The 25,529-nt window shown below is 53.3% G+C and overlaps 3 protein-coding genes across 7 annotated transcripts; all 3 read left to right on the top strand.

Moving 5' to 3' along the window:
* Positions 1 to 460: 460 nt before the first annotated feature.
* CD22 (CD22 molecule) lies at positions 461 to 13,947 on the top strand. 5 transcript variants are annotated; one of them, XM_070451747.1, is made up of 14 exons: positions 461 to 520; positions 2,648 to 2,703; positions 3,360 to 3,749; positions 5,143 to 5,436; positions 7,096 to 7,356; positions 7,479 to 7,742; positions 8,710 to 8,967; positions 9,180 to 9,440; positions 9,522 to 9,785; positions 11,395 to 11,491; positions 11,647 to 11,722; positions 12,116 to 12,240; positions 12,599 to 12,683; positions 12,993 to 13,947. In XM_070451747.1, exons 2-14 carry the CDS (start codon positions 2,670 to 2,672, stop codon positions 13,122 to 13,124), a joined length of 2,541 nt encoding a protein of 846 aa, XP_070307848.1. In that variant the 5' UTR covers positions 461 to 520; positions 2,648 to 2,669; the 3' UTR covers positions 13,125 to 13,947. The 5 variants fall into 5 exon arrangements, with proteins under 5 accessions (XP_070307848.1, XP_070307845.1, XP_070307846.1 ...); XM_070451744.1 differs by having other exon boundaries at positions 470 to 520; positions 2,296 to 2,703; XM_070451745.1 differs by having other exon boundaries at positions 478 to 520; positions 2,559 to 2,703.
* A 2,558-nt stretch (positions 13,948 to 16,505) lies between these two features.
* FFAR1 (free fatty acid receptor 1) lies at positions 16,506 to 19,262 on the top strand. Its single transcript, XM_020871690.2, has 2 exons — positions 16,506 to 17,597; positions 18,003 to 19,262. Exon 2 carries the CDS (start codon positions 18,325 to 18,327, stop codon positions 19,237 to 19,239), a length of 915 nt encoding a protein of 304 aa, XP_020727349.2. The 5' UTR covers positions 16,506 to 17,597; positions 18,003 to 18,324; the 3' UTR covers positions 19,240 to 19,262.
* Positions 19,263 to 19,439: 177 nt separating this feature from the next.
* FFAR3 (free fatty acid receptor 3) lies at positions 19,440 to 24,819 on the top strand. Its single transcript, XM_070451844.1, has 2 exons — positions 19,440 to 22,982; positions 23,253 to 24,819. The coding sequence occupies exons 1-2, from the start codon at positions 22,871 to 22,873 to the stop codon at positions 24,236 to 24,238; spliced, it is 1,098 nt and encodes a 365-aa protein (XP_070307945.1). The 5' UTR covers positions 19,440 to 22,870; the 3' UTR covers positions 24,239 to 24,819.
* Positions 24,820 to 25,529: the final 710 nt, after the last annotated feature.

The following is a 25,529-nucleotide window of genomic DNA, read 5'->3' as shown; positions in this document are numbered from 1 at the left end:
AAGTTTGTACCTTTAACTCACCTCCACCCTTTTGGCCCACCCCTTACTCCCTGTCTCTGGCAACCACCAACCTGTTGTTTGTGTCTATGAGTTCATTTTCATTTTCTAAAGATTCCACTTGTAAGTGAGATCATACAGTATTTGTCTTTCTTATCTGACTTATGTCACTTAGCATTAATTTCCTCCAGTCCCATCCATGTGCTAACAAATAGCAAGATACTCTTCTTTCATGGCTGAAAAATACTCCTTTGTGTACATATTCTTTATCCACACTTCCATCGATGGACACTTAGGTTGCTTCCATGTCTGCAGGGAATATTGGGATGCCAATATCCTTTCGAGTTAGCATTGTGTTTCCTTCAGAGAAATATCCAGAAGTGGCGTTGCTGTCACAGGGAGCTGGGGCCGGGGGCGTGGCCAAGAAGAGTGAAAATAGGCCACTGGTGACTCCGCTGTGCTTCCCCTTTCACTCTTAGATGCTGCCAGGGTCCCTGAAGAGGGAAGACACATGAAGAAAGAGGTAAAAACTATTTTGTTCTCTTTTGCATTTGACAAGCATGCATGGAGCAGCCGCTGAAAGCCGGCACAAGTTTCGGGGGCTGGGAGCACAGTGGGGACTCTCTTCCCTTCGCCTGCCAGTGTGACAACAGGTAGTAGTCCCCTGTCTCTGAGCATCTCTCTGGCGAGTCTTCTGAGAGCAGGAGGGTGCCCTGCCCTCACGGGGTGCCCAGGAGGGGAGAGTGGACCCAGGGAGGCCGGCTCTGAGGTCCTGCGAGGCTCTACGCGGGCTGGTGTTGAGCAGAGCATAGGTCTGAAGCCTTTGTGCACAGCGCCAGCTGTCCCCAGCCTCCGCGCACCATCCCACCTCAGCAGCTTTCCAATCGCAGGCCCGGGGCCCACTCCTTGTGCCCCAGAGACCGCCTGAAGCTCCCTGGGGGTAAGCATGCAGCCTTGCTTTGAGAAGTGCCCCTCTCCCACTGGCCTGGCATCCTCCAGCCAGTCCCTAATGAGGGTGTGACTGGTGGCTGCTGGTAGAGGGGCACCCTGACTCAACCCCTGGAGGCTAGTCTTTGCCACGAGGAATGGATGCTGGTCCTGGCCACAGCCCTTGTGGAAACCCGAAGGGGGCCCAAAGTGCATCCCTCGGAACACTGACCCTGGGACTAAAGCGTGTAAAATAGTTCCCCTGGCAAAAGAAGTTGGGGTCTTGAGCTGTGCTCTAAACTCCATGCTGGGAAATTCATGAGGCATATATAGTTGGTCAAAGGGCCTGAAAAGGCCTATGCTAAAGAATCCCATTTCACATTTTTTAATCTGGCTTCTCTCAGATGGATATGACCTTGAAAACTTTTTTCTGTGTAATGTGATTAACACCTGTGAGCTATATGGTCCCTGTGTGGAATGTCTACCCCATCCGTGCCCGGAGCCAGACCAGCATGACTTCTGGGCCTGGGAACAGGCCCCCTTCTTCCTTTCAGCCAGCAGCCTAGCTTTCCCCACGCTGGTCGTGAACATCCAACAGTCCTTAGCCTAAGCCATGCAACTGGAGGAGATAAACAGCCAGAGCTGTTGGGGGCAGGGGCGCTGATGTGTGGGAACTGTTGGCTGGGCAGGGAGGGGGTGGGAGGAGACGAAGGTCTGGGCTGAGACAGGAGACACACTCTGTTGGCCCGTCCTGGTGACCCCCCCTCTTCCCCAGGGACAGGCCTGAAGGGCGCAACCATGCAAATTGGGACTTAAATTTAACTCTATGTAAATGTAACTCTATGTAAAAGTCTAGTGAGTTAGCTGTCCAGCTCATTGCGTGTGCGCGCGTGCACACATGCACACACACAGGCAGCGGTTGCACATGTGTGGCCCTTGGACTACCTCTAGCCCACAGACAGGTTTTGTTTGACCAGAGTGGTATTTATTTGTCTTGTTTTGTTTTTCAAAGCAAGACACGAAACTCTGGCTTCTTGCTGCTTTTAAAACAGCAAATGATAGGGCAGTGCTGGGCTCACGTTCCCACTTGACTGGAACTGAGATAGGCATGGCCTTTACTCAAGGCTGGTGTCCACACCTGGTTGATTAGTTTCCTACTGAGCCCAGGGTACGGGGCCGGGGGGGCGGTGCTCTGAGTGGTCCCTTGGACCACATTCTCCTGAGTCCTCTCAGATCCATCTAAATGCTCTCCTGGCATCATATTTAATGGCTGGCTTTAGAGTTGTTGTTGTTGTTTTTTCTCCTGGTCTTTAAAGTCAGAGTTTGGCCCTGTCTCTTTCCTATGTGAAACCCTTCCTTGGTTGCCCCAAGGTAAGCTCCAAGTCACCTAGGACCTGGCATTTGAGGTGCTCAGCAGTTTGGTGCCACTCAAAGCTTAAGAGCTGGCCAGCAAGTTTATAGAAGTTTGGATGGATGGTTGATTGGATGGATGGATAGTCTGGAAGAAAGGAAGAAATGCTAGTCCTACATGGTGTTGGGCTGATGGGAGAGGCATGGCATATACCGAAAAGGCCCATGAGCTTCTAGAATTCCCTATCCTGCTGTGCAACCAGTCACTGTCCTCCTGGGATCAGGGAAAAGGGGTTGGCGTAGGTGCGCAAGAAGAGCTGTCTGGAAGATGTCAGCGACCAGGTGGCTCAAAGACAAACTCTTCCTGGCCCAGGCTCCTGCCTAGACACAGCACCATGCACCTCCTTGGCCCTTCGCTCCTGCTTCTTGGTAAGGATGGCGGTCTCGGTGGGTCCTTGGGTCTGGGCTGATGGTGGGAGCCGGAGGAGGAGGAAAGACAGGGGCAGGGAAGAGTAAATGTGGGGCAGGGTGGAGACAGGCAGTGTGTCTGTGTGTATATATATGTGTGTGTGTGTGTGTGTGTGTATATATATCTGTGTGTGTGTGTTTGGGCTTCCAAGGTGGCATTGGTGGTAAAGAACATGCTTGCCAAGGCAGGAGACATAAGAGACGCGGGTTCGATCCCTGAGTTGGAAGATCCCCTGGAGGAGGTCATGATATCTCACCCCAGTATTCCTGCCTGGAGGATCCCCATAGACAGAGAAGCCTGTCAGGCTATAGTCCATGGGGTCACAAGGAGTCGGACATGACTGAAGCAACTTAGCACGCATGCACGTGCATATCCAGGGGATCTTCCCAACCTAGGGCTTGAACCTGGGTATCCCGCAATGCAGGCAGATTCTTCACCATCTGAGCCACCGGGGAAGCTCATATGTGTGTGTGTGTGTGTGTGTGTGTGTGTGTGTGTGTGTACACACACACACCTCTCCCTTTCCCTCCCTGCCTCTTCAGGGGAAATTCTTTATTCCTTTGAAAGTTCTCAGTGTCCCTCAGTAATGTTTTCTGTTTACTTTGGTGGGTTCCAGGATATTTGGTTTTCTCTGACTCAACTTATAATGCCTGGACGTTTAAGCATCCTAAGACCCTCTATGCCTGGGATGGAGCCTGTGTCTGGATCCCTTGCACATACAGTTCGCTAAAGGGTAGTGGACACATCCTAGATAACCTGACTGTGTACCACAATTTTACATATGACAAGATGGCCAAGAACTACATTGGGACCATCCTGTATTCTAAGAACCTGACAACTGAGGAGTCTACCTCCAGTCAGGAAAGGGTACGATTCCTGGGAAACCGCAGAAACAACTGTACGCTCCTCATCAATCCTGTCAGAGTCGATGACAGCGGTCTTCTGGGGCTGAGGGTGATGTCGAGGACTGACAAATGGATGGCATCTCTAAACCTCAGCATCTCTGGTAAGGCCCTGAGGATGGGTCCCTTTGTCTCAGCAGGCAGGATGGTGGGGAAACATCCGACTCCTGGGACCGATCACAAACTGGGCTGCCTGCTGAGGCCAGACGGGGATGCCAGAGGCTCACCAGGGTGGCTGAAGGGCCCCGTGGTACCCATGGCAACCTGGAGTGTGGGCGTTCACCCCTCCTTGAGCAGACTGCCTGACACTCAGCTCCTGTGCATTCCAGAATCTGGCTTCCGGGTTGCCTGATTTTTCCAGGAAACATGGAGATCTGAATTTTCGAGGGAAGCCTCCCAATGCGTTAATGTGAGGGATTAATTCTAATTAGCCCTTTGCGGCTACCTGACACACGGATAGGGTATGAACAAAACACAGGTGTGGGGCCCCCACCCCAGACGGCATGCCCACTCTGTTCCACAGCCTGTGGATTTGGTGGGTGTTTCTATGCAGCCCTATGTTTGGGGTGAGAGATGCCACAGCATCTCTGAGGCATCATGAGGGTGGCCCAGCCCCGGGGACAGCAGAGACTGGCTGCACAACAGGCCTCTCCACTAAAGGAGAGTAAACACTGATAAGGCAAACACCAGGGCGTGTGGTTGAAGTAAGCACAAAACATAAGACACAGTTCCTCAGGAGGATCAGCTTTCACAAGCCCTTTCAGAGGGTATTTCGGCTGAGCAGAGAAAGGCAGGCCCGGAGAGAGGTGGACAGAGTGGCTGGGGATTCCTGATGGGTTATGTGGGGCAGGGTGTCGAAAGTGGGTCCATCTCTCGGGCTTCCAGCATGGTCTCTGCTCTTTTTGTTTTTCTTTTTTTAAGACAGGTTTTATTGAGATATGTCTAATACAACTCACCTACTAAAAGTGTTCAGTTCAGTGTTTTTTAGTGTTATTTATAGACATGTTCAACCATTACCACAGTCAATTTTAGAACATTTTCATCACCACAGAAAGAACTGCAGTGCCTTCATCTGTCACTCCCGTGATGGTTAATTTGTGTGTAGAGATGGCTGGGCTACAGTAGGCTGGAATGTGATCGAACATTATTTTGGATTTTCTATGAAGATGTTTTTAGTTAAGATTAATATTTCTTTTATTTTTAAAAACGTATTTAATTGGAGGATAATTACTTTACAATATTGTGATGGTTTTTGCCATACATCAGTATGAACCGGTCACAGGTATACAGGCGTCCCCCCATCCTGAACCCCCCTCACACCTCCCTCCCCACCCTAACTGCCCAGGTTGTACAAAGAACATTGCTGTGGGTGCCCTGCTTCACACACCAAACGCACACGGGTTATCCATTTGCATGTGGCAGTGTGTATGTTTCAGGGCTACTCTCTCAAATCATCCCACCCTCTCCTTCTCCCACTGAGTCCCTGCTCTTTTGCAGAGAGGGCTCCTCAACCCCACATAGAGCTCCCTCAGGAAATCCGGGAGGACCAGGAAGTCACTGCCACCTGCTCGCTGAATTTCGCCTGCTATGATTACCAGATCCATCTGCAGTGGTCCCTGGAGGGGTCTGTGACCACTTCTACCATCCTCTCCCCTGAGACAGTCGCCACCCAGAGCAGGCTCAGTTTCCAGCCCAGCTGGACTCACAATGGCAAGAACCTGACCTGCCAGCTCTGGGACCCCATGAAAAAGCAGCTACTCTCGGAGAAAACAGTGTTGCTGGAAGTGAAGTGTGAGTCTCCCCGATGCTCCTGTGGGAGGGACGAGGGTCCTGTCATCTCTTCACCCCCTCAAAGGGGCATGGGAGCTCAGAGAAGGAAGCGTGACGGGTCTGTGGGCTCCCGCAGATGGGAATGGTCCAGGCAGAGCTGCGGCACCTCCTCTATCTTTCCCATCATCAGCGCTGGTGTTTCAGGGTACGGATTCATGTTAGCATCTGCTTCCCAGGTGGCTCTCGTGGTAAAGAACCCACCTGACCAAGCAGGAGACATAAGAGACGCAGCTTTGATCCCTGGGTTGGGAAGATCTCCCGGAGGAGGGCATGGCAATCCACTCCAGAATTCTTACCTGGAGAATCCCCCTGGACAGAGGAGCCTGACAGGCTACAGTCCATGGTGTCACAAAGAGTTGGACAAGACTAAAGTGACTGAGCATGCACACATGCCAGTCAAACAGAATAAAATAATTTAATCTATCCTCAAGCCATGACATGATTTGGGGATCACTTGGCTAAGGGTTTTTTGTTCCCCTGGGGGGATGGGGTGAAGAACTTTTTCACATCATTACTGGAGCCTCATTCATTCATTCAATAAATATTTATTGTGAACCTACTAGGCGCTAAGCCGTATCATGGCTGCCAGGCATAGAGCAGTGAGCAAAGTTCTTGCCCATGTGGAACGAGCATTGCAGTGGGGGACAGGAGAGCAAATAGATGATCAGGGGAATACAGAACATAATTGTATGTCGTACTAAGTGTAGTTAAGAAAAAATAGGGACTTCCTTGGTGGTCCAGTGGTTAAGACTCTGCCTTGCAATGCAGGGGGCATGGGTTTAGTCTCTAGTCGGAGAACTAAGATCCCACATGGTGGAGAGCAGCTAAGCTCATGTGCCAAAACCAGAAAGTCCATGTGCCGCAACTAGAGAGTCTGTGCTCCACAACTAGAGAGTCCATGTGCTGCAACAAAAGATCCCACATGATGCAACGATGACCCATGTCCTGCAACTAAGTCCCAACTCAGTTAAATAAATATTTAAAAAGGGAAAAAGTAAAAGGAAATCAGGGCTAGAACAGAGAGAGTGAAGGGTGGAGGCTGAACTCAGTGAAGGAAGCTGAGACTCAGTGAAGGGAGGGACTGAGGCAGGCATACAGTATCTTTGTAAGAAGAGCATTCCAGGGAGAGGGAAGAACAAGTCCAAGACCTTGAGGTAGGAACTTGGCATGTCTGCATCAGAGCAAGGGGCTCTCAACCTTGGCAAGGTGTCCAAGGGGCCCAATGGTAGGAAAGGAAGGCCGAGAGAAACTGGGACACTAGCTCTCAGGGGCTGCAGTGAGGGGTTTAGGTTTTTCTCTAAGTGTGGAATCCACCGAACAGCTTCAAGCAGGCGAGTGGCAAGCTCTGATGGACCGTCCTGGGAATGCTGCTGGCTGCTGGCAGAGACCAGAGCTTTGGGGACTGGGGTTGGGGGGAGCAGAGAGATGACTTGGGAGACTGTGACAGTCCCCTGGTGCTTGGACCAGCCCACCTTTGTTGACAAGGGCAACAGGGAGTGGCTCCAGACTCTCGTCCTGTGTAGGCTGCTACTTTATCAGAATAAAAGGGCTGCAACTTCTCAGCACTTAACACCCTCGGAGAATTCCCTACCCCTTCTGCACTGTCCTCTGCTCCTCCAGATGCACCAAAGTTGAAGATCCAGGTCAGCCCTGAAGAAGCCACCGTCACAGAGGGAGAGTCTGTGACCATGAGGTGCCAGGTCATGAGCAACCCGCCGCACAAGAATGTGTCCTGGTTCAAGGACAGGATTCAGCTGAAGGAGCAGGGGACAACAGTCACTCTGCCCGAAGTGACCAGGACGATGAGCGGGCAGTACACGTGCCAGGTCTCCAATGAAGTGGGCACAAGACGGTCAGACGCGGTGGATCTCCAGGTGCACTGTGAGCCTCCCGGGAGCTGCAAGGGGCAGGCTGGGGGCAGCAGGGGCGCCACCCAAGCTCTCAGGACGGGACCCATAGAGGCCTCTGCTCACACCACCCCCCGCCTCGACTCCTTCTTCCAGATGCTCCAGAACCTTCCTCGGTTCAGATCTCCCCCTCGTCAATTAAAGAAGGAGTTACAGTAGAGCTGGCTTGTATATCAGCAGCCAACCCTCCTCCAGCTAATTACACTTGGTACTTCAATGGCCAGGAAATGCTTGGAAAGAACGGCAGGACCTTCCAGATCCCTCAAGTCCTCGTCAAGCATGCTGGGAGGTACTCCTGCTTGGCAGAAAATAGTCTTGGGCCTGGATCTGTTGACCAGGAAGCTGACTTGGACGTCCAGTGTGAGTAGTCACAGAGGAAATAGAAGAGTCCGAGAAGGGACAGCAAGTGGAAACCAGGGGCTCCTGACAGATGAGCTTCTGGGAGGCGGGTGTTGTGCTATTGTTCAGTCGTGTCCTTAGCACCAGAACAGGGCCTGGCTGGTGGGAGGTGCTCAGTAGATGTTTGTTGACTGAATGAATGGCAAGCTGCCAGGGTCCCGTGAGGGACAAGGAGACTTGGTGTTGCTAAGCAGCGGCTGAGTCCCTGGAGGGGTCCTGAAGTTTTCGAGAACTGGGGCAAAATGCCTTGTTTACCCCTCTGTCATCTGGCCCTGTTTAGCACCAGTGGGTCTTGGCACTGAGCAGAGCCCAGGACAAAGAGAGTCCCTGGATTTGATCCTTGGACTCTGGGGTGTCATAGTATGGGCCAAATACACTGGATATCCAAATCCTGGAATCTAGACAACGGATATGGTTTACACTAGTAGCAGCAACGTGTTTACCACCTGCCATGTGTCGCTAATGGCCTCCTCTCACTCTATCCTCACAATGGTTCCACAAGGTTAGCTACTCACAGGACCCCATCTGACAGATGAGTAAACTCAGGCCTGCAGCTTCCAAGCAGCAGGATCCAGCAGTCTGGCTCCAGAGCTATGCGTTCTTTTTTAAATGAACGCCCTTGCTATATGACCAAGCCTTGACAGTCCCCAGACCCATGTAGAGATCCATAAACAGCAGCCCCTCCTTGCTCAGCACCATATGTACGTACTCTGCCCAGGGCTGTGCTCTTAACCACTGCACCATCCTGCCTCTAACCACAACCAGGCCAAATGGCCAGGGCAAGAGGGAAGCTCAAGCCTTCCCTCAGCTAACTGATAAACTGCGTCAATGCAGGGCATGGGGAGAGCAGAGAGGAAGCCGGAAGGAACAGATACTGATATTAGAGGTGGCTGTCTTTTCTTCATCCATCTCTCTGGTTTTCTCCCAGATCCCCCCAAGGGGGTCACCACGGTGATTCAAAACCCCACACCGATCCGGGAAGGAGACAGTGTGACCCTGTCCTGCACCTTCAATTCCAGTAACCCCAGAGTTACTCGATATAACTGGAACAGCCCAGGCTCCCAAGACCAAACATCACAGGAGAAGCTGACGATTCAGAAAGTCACCTGGGACGCAGCGCCAGTCAAATGCGAAGCCTGTAACCAGTGGTGTTCGTGGTCTCCCTCTGTCAACCTGAACGTCCACTGTGAGTGCCCCAGGCCTGGGGGAACTGGGGGGTAGGCCAGTTGGGATAACGAGGTTCTAAGAGTGAGGAGCCCGAAGCCTGAACCACAGTCCTCACTGAGAACTGAGGGATGAGTCAGGCCTCAGAGCCAAGGGGAGAGGGAGTCTTGGGGACAGGAGGACAGGAGGAGGGAAAGGGACCCCAGAGATCAGCCTGAGGTCTTTGCTTTCCAGATGCTCCCAAGGACGTCAGCATCCAGATCAGCCCTCATACAGAGGTCCGATCTGGGGAGCAGGTCCTCCTCCGGTGTGAGTTCTCAAGTAGCCATCCCGAGGATGTCCACTACTTCTGGAAGAAAGATGGAAACCTTCTGGAGAAACGGAAGACACTTACCTTTGACTCCATCTCTCCAGAAGATTCGGGAACCTACCACTGCTTGGTCAACAACTCCATTGGACAGACCTCATCTGAGGCCTGCGAGCTCCGAGTGCTGTGTGAGTGGCTGGAACTGGAGGCAGACGGCAGAGATGGGCAGAGGACCAGAGACCTGAATCCTGACTTTGCTTGTCCTGCAGATGCTCCCAGGAGGCTGCGTGTGTCCATCAGCCCGAAAGACGGCGTGGTGGAGGGGAAGATGGCAGTCCTGACCTGTGAGAGCGACGCCAACCCTGCCCCCTCCCACTACAACTGGTTTGATGGGAATAACCAAGACCTCCACCATTACGGTCAGACGCTGAGGTTGGAGCCCGTGAAGCTGCAGCACTCAGGCAGCTACTGGTGCCGGGGGGCCAACCGTCTGGGCCAGAGCCAGTCGCCCCCCACCACCCTCACTGTCTACTGTAAGGGCCCCTTCTTCTTCTTCGTGGGCCCTGGCCACTCCTGGGGCTTCCTCCTTGGCTGTGTTGCTGTGTGTTCAGACCACATCCCTGCCCCGGCCCTGCCCACCCTCCCTCCCCTGCAGGGCCCCCCTGCTCCACACACAGCTCTTCCATCTTCCTTTTCTTGCTCAGTCTCTGCAGACTCCAGAATGACTGCCTCTCTGCCTGCCCCCCTCCTTCCAGACACCCTGAGCGCCTATTGGCTCCCTCTTTCTTTCCCTCCCTCTCTGTCTCACCCTTGATAGGCTGCTTGTTTCTATCTTTTGATTTTTGCCTCCTCTCCCCCCTCAAGTCTTTCACTGTTGGCTGGGTATGTCTCCTTGCAGAAATATTCTGGTCGTGCACAATAGGCTTCTAGAGACCCGTGTCCATACACCCTTCTTTGTCATTTAGATGGTGAAAGCGCTCACACAATGCCTTGAATTTTCCTTTCTTCATGTAATGGGGGCTTCCCTGGTGGCTCAGATGGTAAAGAATCTGCCTGCAATCCTGGAGACCCAGGTTCGATCCCTGGGCCAGGAAGATCCCTGGGAGAAGGGAATGGCAGCCCACTCCAGTACTCCTGCGTGGAGAATTCCATGGACAGAGAGGCCTAGCGGCCTACAATCTGTGGGGTCTCAAAAAGTCGGACACGACTGAGCGGCTAACACTTTCACTTTCCATGTAATAACAGCACTTGGAGATTGTTCTAGATTTGTGCGCAAATAGGTGTCTGAAGAATCTGGAAACATAGGGGGAAATATTTACTTATTGTGTTTTTTCAGGTTAGTGATTGGAGCCTCTAAATTTAAATTTACAGGATCATCACCATGCATTGGCTAAAGGGAGCCAATCTGAGGGTGCCATTCGGAAAAGTAACTTAAAACCACGTTCCCTAGGTCTTCCCTCCGCAGACACCCTGAGACCTGCTTCTTTTCCTCAGGTGTAATATTGAAAAACTATGTGCCCAGTGCCCTCCTCAAGGCTGGACACAGTCTCCTGCTCCGGGCACACCCACAAGGAGAATTGTAGGCTAGGTTATCTCCTGGACTCACTGGGTTGAAGGACAAGTGACTTTAAGTCAAATGGCCCTTGGGGCTTCCCAGGTGGTGCTATGCAGGAAATGCAAGATCCCTGGGTCAGGAGTATCCCCTGGAGGAGGGCATGGCAACCCACTCCAGTATTCTTGTCCGGAGAATCCATGGTCAGAGGAGCCTGGAGGGCTACAGTCCATGGGGTCGCAAAGAGTTGAACACAATTGAAGTGACCTAGCACAGGCTCACACTCAAGAGGCCTTCTGATGAGACGGTTTATAGGGTTGCGTGCTCTTCGTGTGCCCAAGTCTGTCAAAAAGCAGGCACTCCTCTTGAAAACTGACTGCACTTGCCTTCTAATGAGATGTCCAGAGGGCAGGGCCAGCTTCTCCCTCTTTTTCTGAGTCACATGCCCAGGGCATGGAGGAGTCTCGCAGGCTAGAAGGACAGTGGCCTCGCAGAGAGAAGCCGAGGATGCCTCCCAGGCAAATGGCGGAGCGGGCCTGCTCCCCGACTGAGGCTGTGTCATCCACTGACGGACCTCCCTTCTCCATCAGACAGCGCTGCCACTATCAGCAGACGTGCGGCCTTGGGAGTGGGGTTCTGCCTGGCCATCTTCCTTCTGGCCATCTGGGGAGTCAAGCTTCAGCGGAGGTGAGTGCCTCCCACCGCCCGCCTCCTTTGCTTTGCTCCCCCCATCCCAGTGGGTGGGTCCCTGGTCACTCAGCCCTGCAGCCCCCAACATGCCAGGTCCTCAGGGCACTCTCCCCAGGCCCTTTGTCTTCCCTGATCACGTCTTTATTTCTCAGCTGGAAGAGGATTCAGAGACAGCAGGGCCTTCAGGAAAGTTCCAGTGGACAGAGCTTCTTTGTGAGGAACATAAAGGTAGGAGGGCAGAAAGAGGAAATGCAGGGCAGGTCTTGAAGTCAAGAAAGAAGCAAAGTGGGAAATCAACTATGTGTCAATTAAAAAAATAAAAAAGAACTTTCCTGGCGGTCCAGGGGTTAAGACTTCGCCTTCCAGTTCAGGGCATGTTGAGTTCCATCCTTGGTCAGGTAGCTAGGATCCCAGATGCCACAGGACCAACAAACTGAAACATAAGTCAGAAGCAATATTGTAACAAATTCAATAAAGACTTTATAAAGGACGGTCCACATTAAAAAAAAAATCTTTAAAAAGAAACACAGTGGACATGGGTGATAGAGTACTGTGGGGGTGGGTGGGGGAGCTAGGATGGGGAGAGGAGTGGTAAGAGCTGAAATTTTGTCTTTCTCTCAGGCTAGAAGGACCCCCCAAGCTGAACGCCCCCACTCCCTGGGGTGCTACAACCCCGTGATGGAAGATGCAGTCAGCTATGCTACCTTGAGCTTTCCTCTTGGAGAGACTGACACACAGAGACTTAGGTACCAGGGGGTGTCACCTGCACCCTGGGAGGGCCATGGGGCAGGGCTCCCGTCCTGCCTTCCTCTTTGCTTCGTCTTCTCATTCCAGCTCTATAACAATCCCCTGGAGAATGGTCGGGGGAACTGGATCTATGCCTTCAAGCCTGGGCCAGTCTCCCTTGCCAAGGTTGAGGCTTCATGAAACGTACACACATACATTCACTAGGTGGACACCTGAGCTCCTGCTCTGAACACTGGACATCACACACAGGGTGCTTGAGAGGCTGGGGGTGCTCTTAGGGGCTTGGGGAGTTGGAAAAAGGAGCAAATGGCATGCAAAAGTCTTCACCTATGGTTATCGATCTGCCTTCCCTCTCAGAGATGCAGAAAGCTCAGAGATGAGGGAAATTCCCCCAAGCAGGGACGACAGCGTCACCTACGCTGTGGTGCAGAACCGTCAAGTGGTGAGAGGCAGGGCTGTGGGAGGCGGGTGGAGGGGGGGCCTGGCCTCGCCCCTGAGTCCCAGACGGGAAGGACCCGGGTGGGCTCCGTGGTGGCAGAGGCTGAGCAGTGGGGAGGGCTGCCCAGGCCCCAGCATGGTCAGAGCCCAGGCAGGCGCCTCCCAGTTACAGAGGTTGGCTGTGGCCGGTTTCCAGACAAGAGAGCTTCGTCTTGGGCCCTTGGACCCCAGGGTGGGGGTGGGGGGAGCCGGGAGAGAAGGGGCAGTGGGAGTGGACAGTGGGAGGCTGCTCACCACACTGTGGCTTCCTCAGGCCGACTATGAGAACGTGACTCCGGAGGTCCTAGACGATGAGGGCATTCATTACTCGGAGCTGGTCCACTTCGGGAATGGGAAGCGGGCGCTGGCCCAGGAAGGAGTGGAATACGTGACCCTCAAGCACTGATGGGCCAAAACCTTCTCAGCCCCCACTGCTCTGCTGGGGCATTATACATGTGCACGCACGCATGCATGGTTATGCAACCCAGCTGGTGCAGAGAACTTTGTTCGTGGCCCAGACACGGTCTCCCTTCTTAGCACTGGTAACCCTTCAAAGGGTTTGTTCCTGGTCCTTTCCTCCCAGCATCTCATCTACATACCTACCCTGAACTGTACACATCTTCCCCCTACCCCTCCCCAGCCATCTGTCACCACCTGTGTGTGTGTGGTCTGTTAGTCACTCAGTCGTGTCCAACTCTTTGTGACCCCATGGACTGTAGCCCGCCAGGCTCCTCTATCCATGGGATTCTCTGAGCAAGAATACTGGAGTGGGTTGCCATGCCCTTCTCCAGGGGATCTTCCCAACCCAGGAATAAACCTGGGTCTGCTGCATTGCAGGCGGAACCTTTACCATCTGAGCCACCATCTGCCCCCTCCCAAACCCCATCCCCTAGGTGGCTGTGTCCCCGCTGGGATCAGCTGGTCATTATTTTTATTTCTCCCTCACCCTGTTCCTTTGACAAGTGACCCCTGCTCTAATAACTGCACTCACTAATATAATGCCTAATTTTTGCCTCTGGGACAGAGCCCGGGAAATGAGGAATAGAAACGAGGTAGAGAGAGGCACTGCCCTGGGCCAGTTCCTCTTCTAGGAGGCATTCCACGTAGTGGATTATGCTGCTGCGGCCCCTGTCCTTGGAGGTCTCGGGGTCTGAGATGTACACCGATGTGGAGACACATGTAACAGACACAGAGCTGCACAATAAACCTGACTCAGACATCGCATCAAAGAGCCAGTGAGTGATTTCCAGTCTGCAGAGTCTGAGTGGGGACAGGGAGATGGGGCAGGCATCCTGGGGCTTGGGAAGAGGGGAAAGGTCATGATCAAATCACCAGACTGGACAGCCCATCTTCTGGTTGCCGAGAGTCCACTGGCATCACAGACAGAGTCTGGGTCTTGACTCTTCCACTTGACCAGCCAAGTGAGCTTGGGCAGAGTTCACCGGCTTCTCTGAGCCTCAGTTTCTTCATCTGTTAAAAAGAAGATGCAGGTGGTTCGAGATAGGAAATGAGCTATAATCTTATGTCATATTATAAGAAGGCTAACATAGCAGCCAAAAGTCCCTAAAAATCAAATTCCTATCTGATTTGCATTTCTTGAAGACCGTGAAAAGCGGAAGCCAACTCATTACTCACAGCACTTCTCAAAAAGTGACCCTGCTGAGTTCTTTCGCAACCCACAGCTGCATACCTTCTCGAAGACCTGGAGAGACCCCTCACTCTTTCTACCTTCGTTTACCCGCACTCATTTTCTAGTATGCTCCCTGGCCAACTTGCCCTCTGCTTCTCCATCTGTTCTCTCTATCCATTCCACTTCTGCCAAGGGGCCAAAGCCCATTCTCCTTTGGGGCAGGAAGGTGTGGTTCATCAATCAGCAAGATGCCCAGCAAATTCCTGGCCTGTGATGGGTGCTCTAAGGCATCACCTTCCTTTCCTGCCCCCACCTTTCCCCCCTGCCCAACACCAGATGCTCTCTGCAAGGTCGTCCCTCTGAGGAGTGGGGTGCTGATTACCCATCTTCTTGTCCCTGGTTTGACTTCTTCCTTTTTTTTCTTTCTTTATTGGCCACACCATGTGACTTGGGGCAACTCAATTCCGGGGCCCTCATAGTGAGAGTGCTGAGTCCTAACCACAGGACTGCCATGGAATTCCCTGGTTTGACCTCTTGTGAGCACCATATGCTTTTCTAGAGAAGGCTTTGAGGATTGTTGAAATGAGAGGGAAAGGGCTTGGGAACCAGAATCACTGAACCCATTCAACCATTTACCTACTGAACACCTGTCACTGCATCCAGCACAGAACCAGTTATTGGGATACCAAAAGAAGATAGAGCATGGTCCTCATCTTAGGGGTCCCTGGTCTAGCTGGCCAGAGGGTTTTAGATGCCCAAGGAGCTGACGGCAGCCTGAAGAGGCCTGGTACGGGGTTCCCTGGCAACCAGCAGCGGCTTCCATCCTGGCCCCGTGCCTGGCTGCTGATACCAACCTTCTTCATGACCAATTGCCCGAGAGATTTAGTGTGATCAGGCCCCACCGAGATGTGCACAGCAGAGTGGGCAGCGCTGGGGCCAGAACACATGTAGCCCCGCATCCAGCCCAGACCTCACCGTCCTCCCAGAGCCCAGACAATAGACCATTCATCCGACTCAGTGAGCCCCTGCTGCATATGCAACAGGCAGAGGACAGAGCAGACAGAAGGCTTTGCCCTCACCGGCCAACATTCTAGCAGTTGTTGCTGCTTAGTCACTAAGCCATGTCTGACTCTTTTGGGAGCCCATGAACTGTAGCCCACCAGGCTCCTCTGTCCATGGGATTCTCCAGGCAAGAATACAGGAGTGGGTTGCCATTTCCTTCTCCTGGAGATCTTCCCAACCCAGGGGTGGAGCTTGCATCTCCTGCATTGGCAGGAAGATTCTTTACCACTGAGCCACCAGGGGAGCCGTACATTTTAGCAGAGGAGCTGGCAAATCTGATGTCGCAGAGTTTCAGGTGCTCGGAATAAACAGAGAATGACAGCAGAGGGGCTGGAGCAGAGGCAGGGCCCATAGGATGCAGGGGCCAGGGGCGTCTCTGAGGAAGTGACGCTTGGCAGACAACTGAACTGCCAGGTGGGAGAGCCAGTGGAGAAGGGCTTGAAGACCCGTGGTCTCCCTTGGAGCCCAGCTTTGTTCATCTCCCAAACACTCATCGCAACAGGTAAAATGGCACTTCTATTGATTTTTTTCCCCCAGCCTTGTCAATTTCTGAGTGTTTCCAAAAGACAAAACCCTAAAGAGCAGGTGGTGAGTTCTTCTATATCCCAGGGGAGGTGCTGGATGACACAGGCAGGGCTGGGAAGGGAGGTGACAGAGAACCTGAGATTCAAAGAGAAATATGACCATTTCTTCGGAGGGAGCTGTGGATCCTCTGAGACTCTCACGCTGCCCGCACTTGAAGCCTGATAGGAAGCACTTTCAGGGAGCCACTTGGAGACGCTTATTCTGGGTGACGTGGAATTCGGGGAGGACATAGTGGCCTGGTGACTGACACACACGCTCAAGAAAGCTGAAGTCCAGAGAGGCCGTACTGTTAGTCTCACACAGGAGAGAGACAGATGGATAGACAGACACTTGCTCAAAGACAGAAAGACAGGATCACAGAGACAGCCTGGGGCCATTTAAATCTCACTTAGGGAGGATGGGGCCTCCCAGGTGGCTCAGTGGGTTAAAGAGCTGGTCTGCAATGAAGGAGATGCAGGGAGATGCGAGTTCAATCCCCAGGTCAGGAAGTCCCCCTGGAGAAGGGAGTGGCAACCCTTTCCAGTATTCTTGCCTGGAGAATCCCATGGACAGAGGAGCCTGGTGGCCTACAGCCCATGGGGTTGCAAAGAGTCGGACACGACTGAAATGACTAAGCAGGTATGTAGGGAGGATGACGCCAACAGGGAAGTGAATGACCGAGTTCCCAGAGGCTGAGATGAAAGGTAAACAGCCAGATGGAGGCATGTGGCACCCAGTGTCCCCTACAAGTGCCCCCAGGAGGGGTCCCCTCTGCCATCAGTGCAGCTCAGAGAAGGGCAGGGCGGACCACCGCCCGGTACTTCAGTGCCATCCATCTCAACTTTGTTTGCTCCTGGTCTCTCCTCCTCCTACTCCTGCTGACACGGGGAGGATCAATAACCACTGTCGGGGACTTCCCTGGTGGTCCAGTGGCTAAGACTCCACGCTCCCAATGCAGGGCATCCAGGTTCAAGCCCTGGTCAGGTAACTAGATCCTGCATGCTGCAACTAAAATCCAGCACAGCCAAATAAATAAATAAATATGAGAAAAAGCAACAACAGTCTTCAGGCAAGAGGGGAGGGGAGAGGGAGAGGGAGGATGGGCCTGTTATCAGGTATGGGGAGAGCGGAAGCTCCAACTAGGCATGATGATCTCATTATCCCACATTATCCCACCTACTACCTGCCAAGTGGAGATGCTATGGTGACCAGAGGGACTTTTTTAGTCTCTGAGAGTGAGCCCAGCCCTGCCCACGAGCTCATCCAAGAGTAGTAGCCTCAAACCCCAAGCCAGGTTTGAACAGACTGGTGGGGGTGGGGGAGAATAAAACTGTGTTCTGGTTGTACCCCACCCACCCTGCTCTTTAAAGGTGCTGGCCAGCCACACTTCCCTCCACCCAATGAAAGCCCACACCTCTAACCTCTCCCCTTCCTGTCTGTGTTCACATCACCTTGGACCCTCACCTCCTTCGGAGATGGTCCATTAGCTGCTCATCCAGGCTGTGAGTGCTTCAGGCTAATGGCCCTGCCACCCCGCCCTTCTCTCCCTTCCGGCTCACTGCCCATCGTGGCCACCCTCCCTCGGGGGACTCCTGAGCCTCAGACATCTGGCAGCACCAGGAGGTGAGTCCCTCTTTCTATGGCTTCTCTCCCTGTAAGAATGATTCCCCAGATCCCTGCAAGAATGATTGCCCAAATCCCCAGATGCCTCCACTCAGGGGGAACCCCTGAAGTCAGCTAAAGTCATTCCCCTACACCAAGGGGACTTGGCTTGCCCCTGGACTCTCCTCAGGCGACCCTCTTCTGCCCATGACCACAATCTTCACCTTCCCCATACCCCGACTTCTCCTTCCCTCAGCTGAGAGCTGCCACCTGCCCCACATTGCCTGCTACAGGGGAGCAGGGCCCTCTCTTTCCAGGGAATTAGGAAAGGGGCATGAACACAGGAGTCTAGACTCCTCTCTTGAGAAAAACATCCTCTCGGGCTTAACTCTGGTTCTGAACTCTCTCCACCCCTTGTTTTCCCAGAGGCTCAGGAATCAGGAGGTCCTGTCTCTCCTGGGACCTGCCCACCTGTGTTCCATCTCCCCCCTGTTACCAGCAATCGCATACTCCATTTTAAGGGGGCATGTGGTGAAGAGAAAGCAGAGGGCTGAGAGCAAGTGGTCCCTGCTCGAATCCAGGCTTGACTGCTAAAGAGCTGCCACCTCCCTCTACGGGGCGTCCATCTGTCCACCGATCTCACTAGACGGCTTCTCGCGCCTTGAGCGGTGCTGAGACGAGTCTGTGCCTCCAGGAGCCCCCGTTCCCCGGTCCCGGGAGATCTGAGATCAGGGAGTGAGTGGGACGCATGAGGGGCCCCATGGACCTGCCCCCGCAGCTCTCCTTCGCCCTCTATGTGGCCGCCTTCGTGCTGGGCTTTCCACTCAACACCCTGGCAGTTGCGGGCGCCGTGTCCCACGCCCGGCTGCGCCTCACCCCCAGCCTGGTCTATGTCCTCCACCTGGGCTGCTCTGATCTTCTGCTGGCGATCTCTCTGCCCCTGAAGGCGGTGGAGGCCCTGGCTGGGGGCGCCTGGCCCCTGCCGGCCCCCCTCTGTCCTGCCTTCGCCCTGGTCCACTTCGCTCCACTCTATGCGGGCGGGGGCTTCCTGGCTGCCCTGAGTGTTGGCCGCTACCTCGGAGCTGCCTTCCCCTTGGGATACCAAGCTGCCCGGAGGCCACTCTACTCCTGGGGCGTGTGTGTGGCCATATGGGCCATCGTCCTCTGTCACCTGGGGCTGGTCTTTGGGTTGGAGGCCCCAGGGGGCTGGCTGGACAATTCCACCAGCTCCCTGGGCATAAGCACACCAGTCAATGGCTCTCCAGTCTGCCTGGAGGCTTGGGACCCAGCATCGGCGGGCCCTGCTCGCTTCAGCCTCTCGCTCCTGCTTTTCTTTCTGCCCCTGGTCATCACGGCCTTCTGCTATGTGGGCTGCCTCCGGGCACTGGCCCGCTCGGGCCTGAGCCACAGACGGAAGCTAAAGGCAGCCTGGGTGGCTGGCGGGGCCCTGCTCACGCTGCTGCTCTGCCTAGGACCCTACAACGCCTCCAACGTGGCTGGCTTCCTGCACCCCGAAATCGGAGGCCAGTGGCGGCAGCTGGGGCTCATCACAGGTGCTTGGAGCGTGGTGCTCAACCCTTTGGTGACCGGCTACTTGGGAGGGCGCCCTGGCCAGGGGACAGTCTGTGTGGCAAAAACAAACACAGGGGCATCCCAGAAGTAGTAGCTACTGCTGGGGGGAAGGGGGCAGGGAGGAGGAGAGCCTGGCTGCTTCTACAGGCTCCTGGCGAGGGCCACTCTCAGGGAACGGCGGGGCGGCCTCACCTGGGAGCATCCCTGGAGCCACTTGTAGGAAGAACTGAGCCTAGAAGAAGACAGCAATGCAGTCGGAGAGAAGGATGGAGGCCTGGAGCTGGATGGCAGGAGGAAGGTAAGCTGCCCCCGGCACACAGGACTTCCCACCTCCCCTGTCTCTCCTCTCCTCGAATCTTGACTGCCTCAATGGCCAGCGTGCCTTGTGGAGGAGGAGGAAGGACGTTTGCTTCTAAGCCACAGGCAGTGCCACTCTGATGGTACGTTTGGGGAGATGTTACTCCAAAATCATTTCCTAGGAATCTACATTTAAATTTCTCAACAAGAAGCAGGAGGCAAGACCATGACACTGTGATACTCTATAGGGCTCACAAGGGGGCAGCATTAGAACTGCGAACAGGAAGCTGGTAGGCAATAGATGCTTGGGCAGGGGGAAGGGAAAATACTAGCAGCACCAGAAATAGTCGCAGATACCTGACGGTCACCACGTCAAGAGTTTTGCAAGTGTTGTCTCATTTCATCCTCCCACAATCCTTTGATTTAGCCGTGCAGCTGCTGTACGGATGAGCAGGCAGCTCACTGAACAAGGGAGTCAGGCAAAGGGGCAAACGCTGACTGAGTTCCAGACTGCACTTTGCTCACCGAGCCACGTGCCTGGTGTGGGGCTGCTCCCACCCAAGAGAAGGAGTGACTTGCTTTAATTTGAACAAAGACGCTACTCACTTTGTCCGGCAGCGCACACTCCCTGGTGCAGGGCTGTGCTCCGCAGGGCGTGCCTTTTCCCAATTTGCACTAAGGTGCTGCATGAGTTTGCTATGGTCCTGGAACCAGGTAAGATCATCATCTTCATTTCTCGGGGTTAAGAAATTTGCCCAAGACCTTACAGCAGTGGAATGGTGGACATAAGATATGATGCTTTGAGGAGGACCCCAAAAGGTCAGGGGACGTCTGGAAAACTTAGGGGTATCGGGGTTAATGCCTTTCCTTGTGGTCCCTTTTGTGAAGGTGAGTGGTAACACTCTGAACCCAAGAGAGAGTGGGCAGAGGACAGCGGCCAAGAGAGACACACACGTGGGCGTCTGCTCTGAGATGAGGTGTAGGAAGCAGACTTATTCCTCTAATGATGACAAAGATGTGAACACATAGAAGCAAAAGAACTGGTAGCTACGTGCCTGACTTGCACTTGTGGTTTACACAAGTTATCTTTTCATGCTTAAATGTCTACAAGGGGGAACTTCCCTAATGGTCCAGAGGTTAAGACTCTGTGCTTCCACTACAAGGGGAATACGTTGGATTCCCTGGTCAGGGAACTAAGATCTTGTATGCTGCATGGTGTGGCCAAGAAAAACAAATGTCTACAAGGGCAAGAATTCTTGTTTCATTTGCTGATATAATCCCAGCAATTAGAAGAGAGCCAAGCACATAGTAGGCTTGCAGTAAATATTTGCTGAGTGAGTGAATGCTTGTAACAGCCCTCCAAAGAGTTTTATTATCCCTGTTTATAAAGATGGAGGGCTTTCCTGGTGGCTCAGTGGTAAAGAATCTGCATGCCAATGCAGGAGATGCAGGTACAATCCCTGGGTCGGGAAAATCCCATGGAGTAGGCAATGGCAACCCACTCCAGTATTCTTGCCTGGACAATCCCACGGACAGAGAAGCCTGGTGGGCTACAGTCCATGAGGTTGCAAAGAGTTCGACACGACAGCGACTAAACAACAGCAATAACAAACAAAGATGGAAACAGGCCAAAGAAGTAAAGTCACTGGCCAGAGGCTCCACTGAAGCCAGAAACAAGTTTGCTTTCTGTGCAGTGGGGACACCAGAGAATCTTGGTCAAAGCCTGAACTCCAGCACAGTTGACGCCTCCCATAAAGCGACAACTACGCTCCCTCCCACTGCACCAGAGCACCAGCTGCCACTAGGCCACCTCTTCCAGTTACTTGTACCTCTTCCACTTAGGGGAGATTTCAGCTCCTCCCTGTGGCCCCGCAGAGCCCGCCCCCAGCATCCTCTGGTTACCCTCATCCCTTGTGCTTTGAACCTGCTACCAGTGGCCCCCAGCAGGTCTACCTTGCACTCCTGTTCCCTGTGCTTGCACTGTTTCCTCCAGGGGCTCTTGGCCTCTGTATTATTTATGTCTTTATTATTGTCCCCCTACTCAATCCCTCTCGAAGACACCCCCTCCCACCAAATGTAAGCCCCACAACAGCAAAAACTGGTTCTCTGCCCAACTTCTAACAGCTTATTTGGGATATAATTTACATATCATAAAGTGCACCAATTTTAAGTGTACCATTCTGTGATTCCTAGTACATTTACCAAGGGGTGCAACTATCACTATCAAGCAGTCTAGGACACTTTTTGATAAAAATGGAATAACTCTCATGCTCACTTACAGTTAACCCACTTCCACTCTCAGTCCCCAGGCCACCAGTCATCTACTTTCTATCTCTACAGATTTGCCTACTCTGGACATGTCATAAAAAATGGAAACATACATGGTCTTCTATGTCTGGCTTGTTTCACCTAGCACAATGTTTTTAGGTGCGTCCGTGTTACAGTATGCATGGGTATTTCATTCCTTTTTGTTGCCAAATAGTATTCCACTGTCTGGCTACACCACATGATTTATCCATTCACTAGCTGATGGATACCAGGTAATGTTTCCACTTTTTGGTTATTATGACTAATATTCTTATGAACATTTATGAGCAAGTCTCTATGTGGATATGTTTTCACTTCTCTTAAGTCAATAGTATCAGTCACTCAGCTGCGTCCAACTCTTGGCGATCCCATGGACTGTGACCCACCAGGCTCCTCTGTCCATGGGGATTCTCCAGGCAAGAATACTGGAGTGGGATGCCATTCCTTTCTCCAGGGGATCTTCCCCACTCAGGGATTGAACCCGCATCTCCTGCTTGGCAGGTGGATTCTTTACCACTGAGCCACCAGGGAAGCCCCTGCTATGGATTATGTGGCCCCTAAAATGTAGTTGTTACCATCATCGCCACCAACATTAATATTACCATCAGCCCAGAGACAGGCCCACCGCAGGAAGTGGGGTGAGGGCAAGTGACATCTGTTCAGTGCTCACCACACTTGACTTAGCCTTTGACAAGTTATTAACTAACACTTTACACGATAAGCCTACGAGACTGGTATGCTGATAATCCTGTTCTATGGATGAGAAAGCAGAGGCACAGAGGGCTTAAGTCACTTGCCCCAAATCACAAAGCTTGCAAGTGACAGGGCTAGCGTTGAACCCCAGCCTGGATCCAGAGCCCAGGCTCTGCATGACTGTGTCACACTTCCTGCCCTTACAAGGCAAACTGGAGGAGTGCCATTCTAGAGGAGCAGATAAAATTCAAGTGGAGGATCAGAGAGAAGACAAAGTCTGCACATCCCCTGTGAGGCCGCCCGAGGAGCAAGGCATGCAGGCAGTCGTGGAATTTGTTCCTCATTTTGCATACTGGCCCCGGCGGCGGCGCTGCTAACGGAGCTAAAGGCATCTTTTGTGCCCTGGCTCTCCAGCGAGTGACGTCATGGGCATTGCCAGGTTTTTATCAGTTCTGCCAGATAATAGCTCACCGGACTTGATCTGGAGGAGCCGGCAAGGTGTTGAGCAGCAGAGCCCTCGGGTTCTCAAGGCAGCAGGTGAGCACGGGGTCCTTAGGGGCTCTGTGGAGGGCACCTCGGCGCTCAGGGAGAAGGAGCAGGAGACAGGAGGCGACCAGGAAGAGAGGGACAGGAAAGGGGCAGGAGACCGGGTGTGACCAGGAAGAGAGGCAGGCTGCCCCTGCTGCGGAAAGTGTCAGGGAATGGGGGTGGGGGTGTTCCTGGCCGAGAGCTGGGAAGTTGATGGTGCGAGACCCTCACCTGGGCTGCCATCGCCGTCTCTCTCTCTCTCTCTCTCTCTCTTGCTAGTGGCCATGACCAGCCCAGACCACTCCTTCTTCCTCGGCAATCACTGGCTCTTCTTCACCGTGTACCTCTTCACCTTCCTCGTGGGGCTCCCCCTCAACCTGATGGCCCTGGTGATCTTCGTGGGCAAGCTGCGGCGCCGCCCGGTGGCCGTGGACGTGCTCCTGCTAAACCTCACCCTCTCGGATCTGCTCCTGCTGCTCTTCCTGCCGTTCCGCATGGTGGAGGCGGCCAGTGCCATGCACTGGTCCCTGCCCTTCATCTTCTGCCCCTTCTCCAAGTTCCTCTTCTTCACCACCATCTATCTCACGTCCCTCTTCCTGGCAGCCGTGAGCACAGAGCGCTTCCTGAGCGTGGCCTACCCTCTCTGGTACAAGACTCGGCCGAGGCCGGGGCAGGCTGGCCTGGTCAGCGGGGCCTGCTGGCTCCTGGCCGCTGCTCACTGCAGCGTGGTCTACGTCATCGAATTCTCGGGGGGCTCCTCCCCCAGCCAGGGTATCAACAGGACCTGCTACCTGGAGTTCCAGGAGGATCAGCTGGCCCTTCTCCTGCCCTTCCGGCTAGAGATGGCGGTGGTCCTCTTTGGGGTGCCCCTGTTCATCAGCAGCTACTGCTATAGCCGCCTGGTCTGCATACTCGGGAGGGGAGCCAGCCATCGCCGTCGGAAGAGGGTGGCGGGGCTGGCGGCTGCCACGTTGCTCAATTTCCTCGTCTGCTTCGGACCCTACAACGTGTCCCACATCGTGGGCTACATCCAGGGTGAAAGCCCCAAGTGGAGAAGTTATGTACTGCTCCTCAGCACCCTGAATTCCTGCTTCGATCCCCTCGTCTACTATTTCTCGTCATCTGGGTTCCAAGCCGACTTCCAGGGATTGCTGGGGCGGCTAACTATGTCCTGGGGCCCTTGGTGGCAGGAGAATGGTGTGGCCTCGAAGAAGAGCGAGGGAGAGGGGCCACCGCAGGAGCTGTCCATCATAGAGGCCAGCTAGCGGACTCTAGGTGGGCGCTCTGGAGCCGGTGGCTGGTGGACTGGGCTGCAAGGGAGATCATCCCCGGGGCAGTTCCAAGCTCAAGTCAGGCAGGACCCTGGAGAGGCAGACTGGGGACTGGTACCATCCAGGGCAGAGCAGGCACCCTGCCTTCCTCAGGATGTGCCCACAAAAGCCCAGCTCTTGATCTCATCACACATTGCCCTCCCTTCCCATCCCTTGATGTGCCCAGGAAGTGGTCAAGGTGAGGAAGAGCTATAGAGAAAAAAGAAGCTTCCCATGGCAGCAGGCCAGCTCCTGAACTTTGCCGAAGGTAGAAGAGGAGCTGAGAGCAGTGTTCAGGGGCCCAGGGAGATGCCCAGTGACTTGGGACAGAAGATGGGAAGAATATCCTTCAGAACTACTGACGCAGCTGGTGGGGGTAGGGACACAGGACTCCAGGTGGAAGGGAGCACCCTGCTGTCACATGTGGATTTTCCAGAAAGTTTCCACTGTTCAATAATTTCAGATCTTCAGGGACATTTGTGAAAAATGGCAGAAGAAACATTACCTAAATAAATTTGGTGGCAAGCAAAAGAGAATTTTGTTTTCTTAATCTGTGTGGGTTTTTTTTTAATGGTCCATGTGATTGGTATATGTGAGTGTATCTTAGCTGGAATTGATGGATGGAGGGATAAAACACCTAGACTCTGAAAGAAAAGGGATGAACAAGAAGATGCTGAGAGAGGACTGGAGTTGAAAGAATAAGAACAATAACTAACCTATCTTAAGAGCTTGGCCTGACACTGTCTTCTTCAATCTTCTCGTCGCTGTGAGGCAGGTACTATCACTCTTCCCATTTTACAGGTGAGAGACTGGGCCCAGAGAGGTGAAGTCTCTTACCTGAGACCCCATAGCCCACAAGCGGTTGAAGCAGGACTGGAAGCTGAAATTAGCTGACTCTGAAACCCAGGTCCCTGAGCCACTCTGCCACTAGCTGTGTGTCATCGGTAAGCAAGCCCAGTCAGACTTCCAGAGTCAGCCAAGGCAGACTGACTGGGACAAATGTAAACAGATCATGAGGAGAAACAGAACTGGATGCAAAGCAGATAACTATCTGGGAGCATACATCCTCTTCCCAGTAAAGAAACCTCCTTGAAAAAAATAAGAGAATTAGTCATCGCGTGGACTTCAGGTTACTGAAGACAAATGTGTGTTCTTAAGAGCTATTTTTATCAAACTGTGATCATGTAGTAATTTTTTGTTTTCCACAGAGGGGTGGGCGATACCTGAGAAAGAGCTGGTCAGGGCC

The sequence above is a fragment of the Odocoileus virginianus genome, chromosome 20 (genome assembly GCF_023699985.2).
Source record: "Odocoileus virginianus isolate 20LAN1187 ecotype Illinois chromosome 20, Ovbor_1.2, whole genome shotgun sequence".
Classification (NCBI taxonomy): Eukaryota; Metazoa; Chordata; class Mammalia; order Artiodactyla; family Cervidae; genus Odocoileus; species Odocoileus virginianus.
The sequence above is the reverse complement of the archived record's forward strand: the minus strand, read 5'-3'. Positions and strand labels throughout refer to the sequence as shown.

What these genes read in the sequence shown, in the direction of transcription:
- FFAR3 (XM_070451844.1), top strand. Translation starts at nt 22,871, where the DNA reads ATGGGCATTGCCAGGTTTTTATCAGTTCTGCCAGATAATAGCTCACCG. An exon ending in TCGGGTTCTCAAGGCAGCAG is followed by an intron (nt 22,983 to 23,252) that starts GTGAGCACGGGG and finishes CTCTCTTGCTAG; the next exon opens with TGGCCATGACCAGCCCAGAC.
- CD22 (XM_070451744.1), top strand. Translation starts at nt 2,478, where the DNA reads ATGGCATATACCGAAAAGGCCCATGAGCTTCTAGAATTCCCTATCCTG. An exon ending in AGCTGACTTGGACGTCCAGT is followed by an intron (nt 7,743 to 8,709) that starts GTGAGTAGTCAC and finishes GTTTTCTCCCAG; the next exon opens with ATCCCCCCAAGGGGGTCACC. An exon ending in CACCACCCTCACTGTCTACT is followed by an intron (nt 9,786 to 11,394) that starts GTAAGGGCCCCT and finishes CTTCTCCATCAG; the next exon opens with ACAGCGCTGCCACTATCAGC.
- FFAR1 (XM_020871690.2), top strand. Translation starts at nt 18,325, where the DNA reads ATGAGGGGCCCCATGGACCTGCCCCCGCAGCTCTCCTTCGCCCTCTAT.